Genomic DNA, 16,833 nt, shown 5'->3' on the forward strand with positions numbered 1-16,833 from the left:
AATTGATAAACGACTAGCCAGTTTGATCAAAAAGAAAAATGAAAGGACCCAAGTAAATAAACTGAAGAATGAAAGAGGAGAGATGACAACCAACACAGCAGAAATAAAAACAATAATAAGAGAATATTATGAGCAATTATATGCCAATAAAATGGGCAATCTGGAAAAAATGGACAAATTTCTACAAACATATACCCTACTAAAACTGAAACAGGAAGAAATCGCAAATTTGAACAGACCCATAACCAGTAAGGAAATCAAATTAGTAATCAAAAATCTGCCAAAACACAAGAGTCCAGGGCCAGATGGATTTCCAGGGGAATTCTACCAACCATTTAAGGAAGAGTTAACACCTATTCTCTTGAAGGTGTTCCAAAAACAGAAATGGAAGGAAAACTTCCAAACTCTTTCTATGAAGCCAGCATTACCTTGATTCCAAAACCAGAGAGACCCCACTAAAAAGGAGAACTAAAGACCAATTTTCCTAATGAACATGGAAGTAAAAATCCTCAAGAAGATATTAGCCAACAGGATCCAACAATACATTAAAAAAATATTCACCATGACCAAGTGGGATTTATACCTGGGATGCAGGTCTGCTTCAATATCTGCCAAACAATCAATGTGATTCATCACATCAATAAAAGAAAGGACAAGAACCATATGATCCTCCCAATAGATGCAGAGAAAGCATTTGACAAAATACAGCATCCTTTCTTGATAAAAACCCTCAAGAAAGGAGGGATAGAAGGAGCATACCTCGAGATCATAAAAGCCATGTATGAACGACCCAATGCTAATATCATCCTCAGTGAGGAAAAACTGAGAGCTTTCCCCCTAAGGTCAGGAACAAGACAGGGATGGCCACTCTTGCCACTGTTATTCAACATACTATTGGAAGTCTTAGCCTCTGCAATCAGACAACACAAAGAAATAAAAGGCATCCACATCAGCCAGGAGGAGGTTCAAACTTTCACTCTTCACAGATGACATGACACTCTATATGGAAAACCCAAAATATTCCACCAAAAACTGCTAGAACTGATCCATGAATTCAGCAAAGTGGCAGGATATAAAATCAATGCACAGAAATCGGTTGCATTCCTATACACCAACAATGAAGCAACAGAAAGAGAAATCAAGGAATCGATCCCATTAACAATTGCACCAAAAGCCATAAAATACCTAGGAATAAATCTAACCAAAGAGGTGAAAAATCTATACACTGAAAACTATAGAAAGCTTATGAAAGAAATTGAAGAAGACACAAAAAAATGGAAAAAGATTCCATGCTCCTGGATAGGAAGAACAAATATTGTAAAAATGTTGATACTACCCAAAGAAATCTACATATTCAATGCAATCCCTATCAAAATAACACCAGCATTCTTCCCAGAGCTAGAACAAACAATCCTAAAATTTGTATGGAACCAGAAAAGACCCCGAATAGCCAAAGCAATCTTGAAAAAATAAACCAAAGCAGGAGACATCACAATCCCGGACCTCAAGCTATACTACAAAGCTGTAATCATCAAGACAGTATGGTACTGGCACAAGAACAGACACTCAGATCAATGGAACAGAATAGAGAACCCAGAAATGGACCCACAAACATATGGGCAACTAATCTTTGACAAAACAGGAAAGAATATCCAGTGGAATAAAGACAGTCTCTTCAGCAAATGGTGCTGGGAAAACTGGACAGCGACATGCAGAAGAATGAACCTGGACCACTTTCTTACACCATACACAAAAATAAACTCAAAATGGATGAAAGACCTAAATGTAAGACAGGAAGCCATCAAAATCCTTGAGGAGAAAGCAGGCAAAAACCTCTTTGACCTTGGCCGTAGCAACTTCTTACTCAATACATCTCCAGAGGCAAGGAAAACCAAAGGAAAAATGAAATACTGGGACCTCATCAAAATAAAAAGCTTCTGCACAGCAAAGGAAACAATCAGCAAAACTAAAAGGCAATGGACAGAATGGGAGAAGATATTTGCAAACGACATATCAGATAAAGGGCGAGTATCCAAAATGTATAAAGAACGTAGGAAACTCAACACCCAGAAAGCAAATAATCCAGGGAAGAAATGGGCAAAAGACATGAATAGACACTTCTCCAAGAAGACATCCAGATGGCCAACTGACACATGAAAAAATGCTCAACATCACTCCTCATCAGGGAAATACAAATCAAAACCACAATGAGATACCACCTCACACCTGTCAGAATGGCTAACATTAACAACTCAGGCAACAACAGATGTTGGCAAGGATGCGGAGAAAGGATCTCTTCGCATTGTTGGTGGGAATGCAAGCTGGTGCAGTCACTCTGGAAAACAGTATGGAGGTTCCTCAAAAAACTAAAAATAGAACTACCCTATGTCCCAGCAATTGCACTACTAGGTATTTATCCAAGGGATACAGGTATGCTGTTTTGAAGGGACACACGCACCCCCATGTTTATAGCAGCACTATCAACAACAGCCAAAGTATGGAAAGAGCCCAAATGTCCATCACTGGATGAATGGATAAAGATGTGGTATATATATATACAATGGAGTATTACTCAGCAATCAAAAAGAATGAAATCTTGCCATTTGCAACTACGTGGATGGAATTGGAGGGTATTATGCTAAGCAAAATTAGTCAGAGAAAGACAAATATCATATGACTTCACTCATATGAGGACTTTGAGATACAAAACAGATGAACCTAAGGGAAGGGAAACAAAAATAATACAAAAACAGGGAGAGGGACAAAACAGAAGAGACCCATAAATATGGAGAACAAACTGAGGGTGGGAGGCGTTGTGGGGGGGGTGGGCTAAATGGGGAAGGGGCACTAAGGAATCTACTCCTGAAATCATTGTTCCACTATATGCTAACTAATTTGGATGTAAATTAAAAAAAAAAACTTAAAAACTAACTGGAGAGCTCTAAGGTATCAAAGAACCTTACACACATATGTATATATGTATAACATATATGTATATGCATATGTATGTATATAGCATTCTGTTGATTTCATACCTTCAAAGTTTTATTTACAAGCCATCACAAATATCCTTTCGTACAAAGGGGCTGAAATGGTTAATACCTGCTTCAGTTAAAGTGCTTTCATTTGTTTAAAGTTAAGCTCTAAACTGATGAGTGAGATAAGCTGAAAAATAGGCATTTTATGGAACTGTGGAGTTTTTCCTATGGGAAGCATGACTAGAAGCAAAAGGTAAACTCATGATTGAGCTAAGGACTTGTAACCCTTTGATCTAATGAAATTATGTTCTGAAATCAGTACTTTAGCTCAGAAAAGCTGAAAGTGTCTTGCCACTGACAAATAACTCTCTAGTTTGGTGACATCAAAAGTAATTTATCAGGTACACATGAAAATAATATAACATTGTGTATCAACTAAGTCAAATAAAATTTTTTTATTTAAAAAAAAAGGAAAATAAATAAAAGCACTGAGGATGGAGGGATGCATTAAAAGGGTAGGCAAAAATATAATAATCTTCAACTCATAAGGAAAAGTAACTGATCAGGAAGCTACAAAACAAGAGGGCTGTTGAACTCGGTTTAATTCAGTAAGTATGTATTGAGCTCCTACTTTGTGCAATACAAAGTGTCTAATACAGCATCCATGCCATCTTTTTTTTTTAATGTTTATTTTATTTTTGATAGAGCAGGGGAGGGGCAGAGAGAGGAACAGAGAGAGGATCCCTACAGGCCCCATGCCAACAGCAGAGAGCCCAATGCGGGGCTTGAGCACACAAACAGAGAGATCATGACCTGAGCCTAAGTGGGATGCTTAACCAACTGAGACACCCAGGCGCCCCAACATCTTTATGTAAAGGTTTGTTCTCTCTTATGCATTAAGGTGGGACTTCACTCTCTGCACGGATCGTGTTGGCAGTTTCCTGTGTCCTGTCTCATGAGAAGGTATTTTTGTCTTACCATAGGTTGTGGGGTTGGGTAGTAATGCTAGATATATCCAGAGCACTAGTCAACTTAAGGCAGCTCATTAGCTAAGGACTTGGGTGCTTTTTGTGGTAGGGGAGAGAGGAGGAATGGGTGATAAGGAGAGATGTGGGCCTCTGAATCACATGGAGACTCTGGAATTATTGAGGATCTTACACACCATATTTTCATTTTAACCCTTGATTAAAAATCACAATTGTATGAAGGGGATGGTTCTGTATTTTTCAGATAAGGAAACTGCGTAGTGATCTATCTAAGGTCACAGAGTAAGTGGTGGGTCAGGGATTTGAATCTCGTCTCCAGGTCTTCAGAGCTTTCCTCCAAGTGCACAGGGTCCCAGTAGAATTTCAGGTCCAGAGTGAATCAGATTGTGCCCTCCACTCTCACATTTTTACAAGACGAAGTCTGTCTAGAATGTACATCTAACAAAGTAGTAGAAAGAGATCACGTACCGGCAGTTTATAGCCTGAGAAGTGAATATGTGGTGTAACGTCTTTTTTTTTTTTTTTTTGTCTTGATGAGGCTCTCCAAACGTTATTTCAGGCCAGTGTTACTGCCTGTCTTCCTAAACGCTTGCCCATACTACAAAGACGTGTTTCCCCCGTTAGACAAAAATACTAATGTCTGGTCCAGTTCTGTCTCAAATAACGATGTGAGGATCAAATAAAGCCCTTTGTAAACTATGGCACTTTACAAACTTGTAAGGTAGCACACATTTTTCCAAGGTATCAAGAAACTGAAGTAGCTGATTAAAGTAAATTCTTGGTTACTTGAGATACAGGAGGGTAGCAATAGCATTTGGTTACTGGACTTCATAGAGACAATCTAAAACCACATTCTAACTAGCATTTTTAACCTGAGATTTGGCTTTTTGTAGAGGTTTTTAAAAAAGGAGACGAGATGTAAAATGCCAATACACTAAATTTCTCCTTTGAGCTCTGTCCAAACATTGACTTTGGACAGAACAAAAAGACGCACTTACACATCCTCTGCACGTTAAGACTGAGGTAAGGAAATGAGTTATGGGGGAAAAGACTTCAGACCTCCTTGGTGACCGTTCTCGTTCGGGACGTTCCCTTCGGCAATACTCCAGAGTATGAGTCCCTAGGGCTCCCCCCAGTGGGAAGGGAAAGACGCGCGTGGCCAGGCTCGCGTACGCGTACACTCACGTGTACACACACACACACACGCACATAGACACACGCTCGCGCGCGCGCGTACACTACACATACACACCGACTGTTTCCTCCGCTCCCCCTCCCCCCGGGGGGGCGGGGTCTCTTTCTCTTTAAAGAGCAGACGGTCTTATTGCAAACCCCGGCTCTCTAAGGCCCTGGGGGCCCGGGACCCGAGCTGCTCGCAGCCAATGGACGCGGTGGAGCGGCTCGAGCGCGGCTGACGCTACACCAATGGGCGTTAGCGGGGGGCGGGGGCAGCGGAGGAGACACTATTGTTGATGAGGAGGAGCGGCGGCGGCGACGGCTGCTGCACCACCTCGTTGCTGCCGGCCGCGGCCCGGGCGCCCCCTGCTCCACGGATTCCGGCCTCGCCACCCGTCGCGGGGACCTTCCCTCCGGCCTCGAGAATCCAACCCCTGCATCCCAACAACAACAAACCTCCCCCCGTCTCGCCCAGTCACCGGGGAGGGGGGGGGGACCATGTCCCAGCGGGTGAGGCGCAATGGGTCCCCCACGCCGGCCGGCTCCCTCGGGGGCGGTGCGGTCGCCACGGCTGGGGGAGCCGGGAGCCGCCTGCAACCCATGAGGGCGACGGTTCCGTTCCAGCTGAAGCAGCAGCAGCAACATGGCAGCCCCACGCGGAGCAACGGCGGCGGCGGCGGCAACAACGGCGGCTGCTGTGGTGGCGCCTCAGGCCCCTCAGGCGGCGTCGGCGGCGGGGGCCCGCGCACCGCCTCGCGCAGCACTAGCCCCACGCGCGGCGGCGGGAGTGCGGCCGCGCGCACCAGCCCCACAGTAGCTACGCAGACGGGCGCGTCCGCGACGTCCACGCGAGGTACCAGCCCCACGCGCGGCGCCGCGCCCGGGGCTCGCGGGAGCCCCCCACGGCCGCAGCCCCCGCCGCCGCTGCTGGGCACTGTTTCGTCTCCTAGCTCCTCGCCCACCCACCTGTGGACTGGCGAGGTGAGCACGGCCCCACCCCCAGCCCGCGTCCGGCACCGGAGAAGGTCCCCGGAGCAAAGCCGTAGCTCCCCAGAGAGGAGGAGCCCAAGCGCCCCGGTCTGCAAAGCAGGTACGTGCTGGGAGCCGAGCGGCTAGGGGAAGGGAGTAGGAAGGGGTCCTGGGCGCGCGCCGCTTTCGTGCGGGGATTGCGGCGCTACAGCGTAGCCAGGGCGGGCGGGGGGCGGGGCGGGGGGCGGGGCCGGGGTGGTGCGGTGCCGCCTTCCCCGGGCAAGCCCCGCGCCCTCTCCACCGCTCCCTGTTTGTCTCATTCATTGCTCTGCCGACCTTGCGCGGGTCTCCGATAGTACAGGTGCAGCTGCTAACCTTCTGCTTGGGCTGATACGTGTTAATGATAAACCTGGGATTCTGGCCGCCCGTTGGTTACTGCTAACTCTTTCTTGGGGGTGAGGCTAGGAGTGGTTTGTCGCTTTGTTTTAGTGACCTGGTTAATGTTACTATAGCACATGTCTGCTAAGTATTTTCTTTTGTAAAACAGTTTCAGATTGTAAAGACTGAATTCATTAGCATAGCAAATTTGGATCCCTGAAGAGACGTGAGGCTGGCAACGTGTTAGTATTTCCTTAGACCTGATACGTGGGTAGCAAGAAAACTCTATAAGCTTTGTCTTAGAGTCCGGGTGTATTTCTGATATACTGATTTTATTTAGATGTAAAGCCATTTATTTAAAAAAAAACCAGATCAACGTTTTTCTCTTATTATTTTAGGGACAACTCCCCCCCCCCCCCCAAAAAAACAAAAAACAAAACAAAACAAAAACCCTGTTGTTTTTCTGTGTACTTGGAAGCTTTTTTGGAAAAGGTCCTGAATGGGACTGTTGGGTTTCACTGGAGTCATTCATAAAGAGTAACTTAAAAGATTCAAATTATGAAAGTGGAAAGAAAATTTGTCATTCAGTTGTCTTTCTGTTAGAATCTAGTGTAAAAAACAAATGGATGGTTTTTGGCTTATGCAGTTATACTGATGATATATACCTTTGTTTTTCCCTTGTCTGGGGGAATTTCTTTAGAATCTTTCATGCAGAATTGCTGTGAATTTCAGGAAATTTAGTACAGAAGTGCTTCTCAACCAAATAAAACAGATTAAGTGGCTTCAAGGGTTCATTCAGAAATGCAGGGAGTAGGATGACTCTTACTGTTTATTTTATCAAAGATTTTAGATAGTGGATACATTTTTGGGAGAGATTGGCCTAAAAAATGATCAATAGTGTTTTCTAATTAGAATGAGAATATGGTTTTAAACCCGTTTGAAAATGCATTGTTGTGTTTTTTTTAAACTTCAATTGTTAAAGGTACTAGAATCCTCCTCCTCCTCAAAATATAGTTATCACTTTACTGAGCTCCTACTGTATGGTTGGTAATTTACCTACAAGATCTCATTTTAACTTTCCCAGTAGGTTTTAGAGAGATTAAGTAGCAAGTAACAAGATACTTGAATTTTGCTGGATGGTACTCCAAAACCGTGTCTTTCACATTATATCAAGGAGGTAGGTTCATGATGTATAAGACAGGATCTGGGATATATATATAACATACTAAAATCACATGTGTTTTTGAAGCAATTCTTAGAGGTATCTGGTGAACGTAATTTACCTTCAACCTTCTGGAACTGGTATAGTGTGGCAAGTGGAAGGGAAGAAGGGGGTGGTGACTGCAATCTCATAACAGAATCTGGCTGCCCTCTCAACTATGTGACCCTTAAAGCAGAGCAGAAACCTGAGGAGAGCCCAGTTAAGTATTGGCAAAGAGTGGAAGAAGGTGGTCTTTTCTTCTTTGTTTAGGATTTATTTTCTCAGATCTTGGTCTCATGTGCCCACTCTTCATGTTTCCCGAAGCTCCCTTGTCTTAGGCTGTCATTCCAGTCATGCTATAAAAGTAACCTTTCTCAAAAGCTTCCCCTGTCCCCCACCAAAAAACTTCCCAGAAAATAAAAAAAAACATTTTCTTCTAGTATGGTATGCTCAACTATGTGTGAAAGGAATAGTGTGGGTCATTGAGTTTTACTGAAGTGAATGTCTGATAGCTTCTTTCCTTGAAATGTCTCATTTCACTCTAGTGAACTTTCATGCAGATAGGACTTTCAGATTTTATATTTCAAGTCTTAATAGCACAAACTAGATAATTTGCTATTTTTCTCAGACTAAATCTGGAAAGAGAGAAGAGGGGAAAAAGAATCTTTTTGATCCCTGGGACTCTTTGATTAAAGGGAAATTATCACCAGTTTGCAGCCTTAGTGAAATGTAGAAGTCCTTACTGGTAGAAGGGAATGGTCTGTAGTTCTGTAAACCTCATATGACTCAAATTCCAAGGATCATCTAGATACGGCCGCCAACTTCAAGGTGTCTATCAGATGAACTGGATGCTTTAATCTTTGTTTAGGGATCCAATATCTGAAAGCCTCTGAGTTGAAGGTCTTAGAATCTTTGGAGGGGAGTCTCTACTTTGCCAGGGTTAGATGTAATAACTGGCTAACCCAGAATTTTTTCTCGTGACTACTATTAAGGTAAACCAAGCACCTATCCCTGACATATTTTAAACTTCTCACCTTCAGGGCCTGCCATCTCCATGGCAAAGTGGCGTGCCATTAGGAACTGATCTCAGAGAAGGTAGCCAGGCAACAGTGTTAACTGTAGACAAAATGAGGAAGGAGGTGAGGTTTGTTTTTGCGCTTTCTCTCCTTTTGTCTTTTTTAAAAAATTTTTTTAATGTTTATTTATCTTTGAGAGAGAGTGTGCAAGGCAGGCTGCAGGCTCTGAGTTGTCAGCACAGAGCCCAGTGTGTGGCTCAGACCCATGAACTGTGAGATCATGACCTGAGCCAAAGTTGGATGCTTAACCAACTGAGCCACCCAGGCGCCCCCTACTCCTTTTGTCTTGATAAAATGACAAGTGTATTACAAATGGAGAGGTGGCATATTTGGAGCATAGGCTTTGAATAGACAGTCTAGGTTAAATATTTGTATTCCACCACTTAGAAGGCATGTGATATGGGGAAGTGAATAACTTTGTAACATTTAACTTACTTTTTAAAAAAATATTTTTTTATTGTTATTTTTAACATTTATTTATTTTTGAGAGACAGCATGAGCAGGGGAGGGGCAGAGAGCGAGGGAGACACAGAATCCGAAGCAGGCTCTAGGCTCTGAGCTGTCAGCACAGAGCCCAATGTGGGTCTCGAACCTACGAACTGTGAGATCGCGACCTGAGCCAAAGTTGGATGCTTAACTGACTGAGCCACCCAGGCGCCCCAGATTTTGTTATTTTTTAAAGTGACCTCTACACCCAATGCTCAGACTCAAAACCCTGAGATCAAGAGTCATATGCTCCACCAGCTGAGCCAGCCAGGTGCCCCTAATCCTTAACTTTCTTATCTGTAAAACAGGTGATGATCATTATATCTGCTTCATATGGTGGTAAAGATTAAATGAAAGGAAATTGAAAAATCCTCAGCATAGTACCTCAGTATGAAAGTTAGCTATTGTATATCATATTAGTTTTGCTTCTAGTTTTAGTGGATTTAACATAAATTGCCAGTGTAGGCTTAGTTTTCATGGTTGTATGAAATTTCAAATTGGAGAGAACATTGCCTTTGAACATCCAGAACTGTAGCTCAAGTATGGTCTGTGGTTTGTCTGTATCAGAATTACTTGGGGTCCTTGATAATGCAGACTTTGAAAGCCCCCCATCCTCTGATTTTGATTTTACTCTGTATTTTAAAAGCAGTCACTAGAAGCACCAAAGAAAAATAGTTTGAAAACTCATTACAGAAAAGAGTGTTACTACAGTATGTATTTTTGCAGTATGTACTTTTGCAGTGTGGCTGGTATGTAGATAGCAAGTAGTGTTTTTGCTAATTTTTCCCTTACTTGATATGTATTATGTTATGTATGAATTTGGTTGTTTATTAGGGTAGGAGACTGGCAAGAGCAGAAACAAGAAGTGGGCTTCTCTGGACTAATAATCGGGAGGTAGGTTACCAGGACTTCATATTTGTAGCATCTTAGACTTCTGCTTTCTAGTACTTTGTGAAGTACACAGCTTTAAGAACTCAGTGTTTCTCTAACATTTGGGAGATTGATGCTAGCTTCATCAGGGGAATCCTTTTGGTTTTTATGTCTGTATTTTACAGTTGGAGATGAGGCAAAGTGGAGTCTTACTATTAGTTCAGTATCTTGGTTAGCAGAATTTGTATTTAATTCAGTTCTGTAAGCTGTGATTGAACTACTCTTAGTAACTGCAGTACAAAGATGTAGAAGACACAGGGAACTCCAGAGACTCACAAACCAGCTATGGAAGACATGTACAAAAGCATATAATATGATGAGTGCTCTGGGCTCATAGAGAAGTGAGTAGTTCTGTAGGGAATGGGTATAGAAGTTCAGCCAGAGGAGATGGCTTTTGATTTGGCTTGGAAGGGGAAAAACAGAACTTTATATTTGGATCATAAAGGTGTGAAAATATATATAGGATATTCAGACTTATATGTCTTAAAGTGTAGAGTATTGGATGTAGGAGAAAAGAGGGAACAGTAGAAAAGAAAGTAGAAAGGTAAGTTTTCAGAAAAGCCTTGAAGAGAATATATGAATTAGAATGTATTCCATGGTTAAAAGCTCTGGAGGCAGATTTCCAGGGTTCAAATGTTGGCATTACAACTCGTTTAATTTTAAGTAAATTCACTTCACCTTTAAAAAGGGTATACTAGATAATAGTGTTTGCAGTAGAGGATTATTAGAAGGATAAAATGCTTATAATCTCTGCATGGGTATAGAAATCTCTCAGTATTAGCTGTTTTCATATCATCTTTACATTCCTCATCATCCAAGGGTTTAGACATTCAAGGTTAATTTGTTATTAGTGGTAGTATTTACCTTCTTAGAATGTGTAGAGTCTATAATTATAATTTATTTTAATTTTTTTAGAGTGTGAGCAAGGGAGAGGGGTAGAGTGGGAGAGAAGGAATCTTAAAAAAAAAATTTTTTTTAATGTTTCCTTATTTTTGAGAGAGAGAGAGAGAGACAGAGCATGAACTGGGAAGGGGCAGAGAGAGAGGGAGACACAGAATCCGAAGCAGGCTCCAGGCCCTCAGCTGTCAACACAGAGCCCAACGCAGGGCTCAGACTTACGAACTGCGAGGTTGTGACCTGAGCCAAAGTCAGGTGCTTAACCAACTGAGCCACCCAGGCGCCCCGAGAGAGAGAGAATCTTAAGCAGGCTCCATGCTCAGTGTGGAGCCCCCTGTGGGGCTTGATCCCACAACCCTGAGATCATGACCTGAACTGATACCAAAAGTCAGATGCTCAACCAACTGAGCCACACAGGCAACCCAGAGTTTATAATTACTTACGATGAGTAGAGCACAAATTTGAGATGAGAGAAACTGTAGGATAATAACTCACTAAGGCATAGAACACGTGAATTTAAGTGCAGTGGCAGTGGGAATGGCAAGGAAAAAAGAGAGTGAAGAGACTTTGATTTGGTAACCTGTTGGACATAGAGATTGAGAAAGGGGCAGTTGAGGGTAATAGGTTTGGTTGATGATACTAATTGTGATAAGCAACACAGTAGGGAATGCAAATATGGGTAGAGAAAATGAACAGTGTTTTAGACCTGTTTAGTTTGTACTCTCAGGAAGTCCAGGTAATTCCCTAGACTGGAAAATACAGTTTTAGAACTCAGGGGTCCAGTTTGAATTGGGGGCAAGAAATTGGGACTCATTGATTTCAGTAAACATTCATTTAACATGTACTTCAGGCTAGGCATTTACATGTGGGCAATATGTGAAATGATTAGAATGGATAAGATGATGGGGAGAATGCTGAGGATAGAACTCTGGGAGAAAACAAGCATTTTAAGGATAGAAAGAAAAGCCAGTGAAGAAGCCTGATTGTGTGGAAGGAGGAGAAATGGTGGAATAGTGTTGAGAAAGCCAAAAGAAAGATTGGATTTCAAGGAGGGGATGATAAAGATTTTCAAATTCTGCCAAGAGAGCAAGTAGGCTGACCTTGGAGAATAGGCTTTTGAATTTGGTATTTCCATCAGTTGATGATCTCTGAGAGAGAGTAGTTTCCGGGGTACACAAGTTGGATTAAAGTGGTGGGTGAGAAAGTAGAGGTAAGGATTATAAATTACTCCTAAGAAGTGCAGGTTACTCTTATACCACTGAAAGGAAGGAAAGTGACAAAACAGGATGCAAAGTTGAGCTAAGGTTCATTTATTTATAGGATAGGAAAAACTTAAGCATGTTTCATAGGTGTGGGGAGGGGATTTATTAGGAGAATGAGACTGCAAGCGTAAGAGAAAATGGAAGTCGTAGATGGAGCAAGGTCATGGAAAATGTGAGAGGCAGTGGGATCCAGCACATGGTAGAGTCTGGAAATCTCAGAAACAACTAAGGACACTTCTTTCTCTGAGGATGGGAAGGTGGTAAGGGTGGGTTAAAATGATAGATAACTTAGCAGTAGAAGGGAAGGAAGCAGTAGAAGGGAAGGAAGCAGTAGAAGGGAAGGAAGTTGAGAAAGTCAGCTACTTCCATTTTCAAACTACTTGAAGAAAAAAATAGCATGTTTGTCTTAATACTATATTTTTAAATTTAAATTTTGTTTTTATTAAAGTACATGTATGTAATTAAAAATATCAAAGAGCACTGGGGGCACCTGGCTAGTTCAGCTGGTAGAGGGTGCGACTCTTGATTTCAGGGTTGTGAGTTCAAGCCCCGTGTTGGGTGTAGAGATTACTTAACAGATCTTTAAAAAGAAAAATAACACTGAACTTATAATGAAATAAAATGTTTTCCTGACACATCTCTCTCCACTCCTACTTCCTGCCTCCTAGAGACAGTCACTTTCAACTCTTGGTAGTCTTTGTTTCTGGGAAATTTTTTCTATCATTTCTCCTTTCTGTTATCTTTTTTTTAAATCTTTTTGGAACCTTCTTGAATTGAGCTAATACTTTTTAAATTTCTGCTAGTTTCCATCTCTGTACCTTTTTGTTCTTCTTTCGAGCAGATTTGTTTTATCTTCTGTCTTTTCAATTGATTTTTAAATCCTGGTCATTATATTTTCATTTTTCAAGAGAACTTACCTTGCTGTCTTATTAGTCCTTGTCTTGTCAGGATTTTCTAAAAACGTTTATAAAAGGTATAAATACCATCAAAGTTATTATTTTTTTTTGCCCTCTGCATTATCTTCAGAGCTCCTTTTGTCTTGAGCTTTGTCATGTTGAAACTGTCATTCGTTTTCTATTAATATTTAAATAAGAGACAAAAATGCTGATCAGGTGTTCTTTCTGGCTAGGTTAGGCTGGTAGACTGGAGGATCTTAAAGGAGAATGATGATGCAAGGACTCTCTAATGTAGGGTTTTTCTGCCAGCTTTCCCAGGGGAGAGTCCTACAGTATCATGCCTGAGGATATGTCTGGTGTCTTCATGTCCAGAGCCTGCCTAGTTAATCTCTCTAGAGCAGTTTTTCCCAGTCTTTTCGCTCTGGAGAAACCCTTGGAATAATTTTCATTTCTCAAGAAACCTCTGCTTTTCATGATCAGTAAGTTGAGATATAGTGGTGTGGTGGTAATCAGTGATCTTCTGAGTACAGATTGATTTCTCTGTGGATCTACTTGGCCAGCGTATTATAAGCTTACTCATTTTGTGTAATTTTCCCCTCTACCTCTTCTTGGGAAAAAACATAGTTAAGCTTAGCCTCTTTTTTCTTCTCTTTCTTCCTTTCCTTTCCCTCCTGTTCCTTATGCTCTATACCTAATGTGGGGCTTGAACTCATGACCTAGAGATCAAGAGTAGCATACTCCGCTGACTGAGCCAGCTGGATGCCCCAATCTCTTTCCTATGCATAGATTTTCAAAACTCATAAGGCAGCCACAACACATTTTGATTAAATAATTGGGTTAAACCAATGAGGTTAATTTTTCTAAAGGTAGACTTAGCAGATTTATTTTTTTGATAAATGTTTATTTTACTAGGGAGAGAGAGAGGGAGAGAATCTCAAGTGGGCTCTGCGCTGGCAGCACAGAGCCCAGTGTGGGGCTTGATCCTACAATGAACTGCGAGACCATGACCTGAGCTGAAATCAAGAGTCAGACGCTTAACTAACTGAGCCACTCAGGCACCCCTCAGTAGATTTAATTTAAATAAAGTTAGTAAAGTTAGTTTTTTACAATGTGGAAATTTATTGACAAAGTTGTATAATAAAGCTATGGAAACCATAAGCCAAGATAATATGAAAAAAATTTAGTCTGAGACAATTTGCATAATAGTTTGAAAAAATTCTGAGTAACATGATCTGTCTCACATATAAGTTATGCAGAATTATATATGTTTGTTTCTTGGTATCTTTTATGTAGACTTAAAAAAGTGATGTTTCAAAAATAAAAACAAAATTTATCTCTTTAAGGCAAAACATTTACTTGGGTGTTTTTATTTTGCTGTACAAATAAAACTCAGTTAGGAGTTGAACTTGAAATGAGCACACTCACATTTCATTTTCAGATGAAATGAAACACTTCTTTCCTTGCTTTTGATGCTTGTTAAACAAGAAAAAGTTTGTTTATTCATATAAGAAGTTGAAAATGCAGCAAATTATTCATTGCTTTCCTTTGAATGGCAAGGCACTTTTTTTTTGCACAGACATTTAGAACTTCTACCAGCCAGATCAAGAAACCTTGGGTTGAGCTTATAATTAGACTGCAGCTAATTTACCACAAACATTTCCTTTCAAAACTTTGTTGAAACATCTTTCCTACTGTTGTCTCTTTTCCTGTCTGTTGTCCTTTATGGGTTTTACCTTTTTACTTCTTCAGTATTATAGGAAATCTTTGATACTCTTTCTGTTAAAGGTGAAATAGCCTGTGGAGGTGAAATAACCTGTGGGTTATTCCCCACAATTTCTACATGACATTTTAAATTGACCATTCTTCTTTATTAACTAGTTAATTTTTAATATTTTTTTGGAGTTCTTGCTCTCAAAGAGCTGATTTTGTAGTTGTATGCTATAGTCTGCCTACCAGCATGTATTCCTTCCCTCCTTCCATCCTTTCTTTCTCTGCAGATAATATATACACATGATAAAAATTATAAATGATAAAAGAAAATACAATAAAAAGTCTTTCCCCTACTTTAAGTTCATTATTCTCAGAGAAATCCAGGTAGCTGTTTCTTTTATATTATTCCAGAATTATTCTGTGCATATACAAATATGTAGATATGTTACTGTGCATATAGGTTTATTATGTACCAGACATTATTTTATCGGGCTTTTGTTTGAACAGTTAGATCATTTCCAATATTTTGCTGTTAAATGGTTTACTGTGTTGAATATTCTTGTTTATACTTCGTGTACTTATATATATAAGTTTATCTGTAGGATGAATTCTTAGAAATGAAATTTCTTGACCAGAGGTACACATTTTTCTTTCAGTTGTCGGATATATTTCAGGACTTGATATCAGCTCATAGTTGACTTCCAGCCTATGTTTTTCTCTTCTATCTTTTGAGGTTTTTTTTTTTGTTTTTTTTTATGATTCCGTTTTATCTCCACTATTAGTTTTTAGTTATCTCTCTTTTTACTGTGCTGTTAGTGGTTGCACTCAAGCAGTGCTGTCCCAGAGAACTTCCTGCAGTGATGGATATGTTCTGTCTGTGTTGTCTAATATTTCATTTTAGAATCTTCTGTTCCCTGCCTTTCATCCTTTGTGCTATCATTGTCAAATATGTTGCTTCTCCATTAGAAGTCCTACAATACATTATTACTGTTTTTACTTTAAATGATTATCTTTTATTAAGCAATTAAAAGTAAGAAAATTTTATATTTACTCATTTTTATCATCTTGAGCACTCTGTGTGAAATAGAGTGGTTGTAGTGTGAATGAAAAACGGCTTGAGAAGCAAAGAATTGATAGGATTTGTTAACTCATTACATTTGAAGGATGAAGGAGATGAGAGAGCATAATGATGGCTGAGGTTTTGAACCTATTTGGGTGATAAAGTTAATAATGTTGTCATTAACTGGTTTCATAACTGCTTTTATATTCTGTATGCATACAGAGTAGATCATAAACTTTTGGAGCATAGTGCACTTACTTTTTTTTTTTTTTTTAATTTTTAGAGACAGTGAGAGCACAAGCGTGTGAAGGAGAGGGGCAGAGAGAGAGAATCTTAAGCAGGCTCTGTGCTCATCATCAAGCCTGATGTGGGGCTTGAATCCCACGACCCCGGGATCATGACCTGAGCCAAAATCAAGAGTCAGATGTTCAGCTGAGCCTGAGTATATTCAAAAATAATATAATAATACAGACATTTTGAAAGATAAAGAACAACTTTTTTTTTTTACACATACTCTTCTAATTTACTATTCTTTTCTCTCTCTCTCTCTCTCTCTCTCTCTCTCTCTTTTTTTAAAGTTTATTTATTTTGAGATAGAGCAAACAGGAGAGGGGCAGAGAGATTGGGAGAGAGAGAGAATCCCAAGCAGGCTCCACACAGAGCCTGATGTGGGGCCCAGCTCATGAACCATGAGATCATGAACTAAGCCAAAATCAAGAATCAGATGCTTAAGTGACTGAGCCACTCAGGTGCCCCTCTAATTTACCATTTCTTAAAAATTATTTTACTTGGTGTTATACTAAGATTTACTGAGCTCTAGCTAGTAGT

General features: G+C 40.6%; 1 protein-coding gene across 3 annotated transcripts in view; it reads left to right on the forward strand.

The window, feature by feature from the left end:
- Nucleotides 1-5,416: 5,416 nt before the first annotated feature.
- Nucleotides 5,417-16,833, forward strand: part of FAM117B (family with sequence similarity 117 member B) — a 94,341-nt gene continuing 82,924 nt past the window's right edge. For all 3 annotated transcript variants that reach the window (XM_042949763.1, XM_042949764.1, XM_042949766.1), the window contains exon 1: nucleotides 5,417-6,230. In XM_042949763.1, the coding sequence (XP_042805697.1) occupies nucleotides 5,639-6,230 (592 nt within the window). In that variant the 5' untranslated portion in view covers nucleotides 5,417-5,638. The remainder of the gene's footprint in view (nucleotides 6,231-16,833) is intronic.

This window comes from Panthera leo, chromosome C1 (assembly GCF_018350215.1).
Source record: "Panthera leo isolate Ple1 chromosome C1, P.leo_Ple1_pat1.1, whole genome shotgun sequence".
NCBI lineage: Eukaryota > Metazoa > Chordata > Mammalia > Carnivora > Felidae > Panthera > Panthera leo.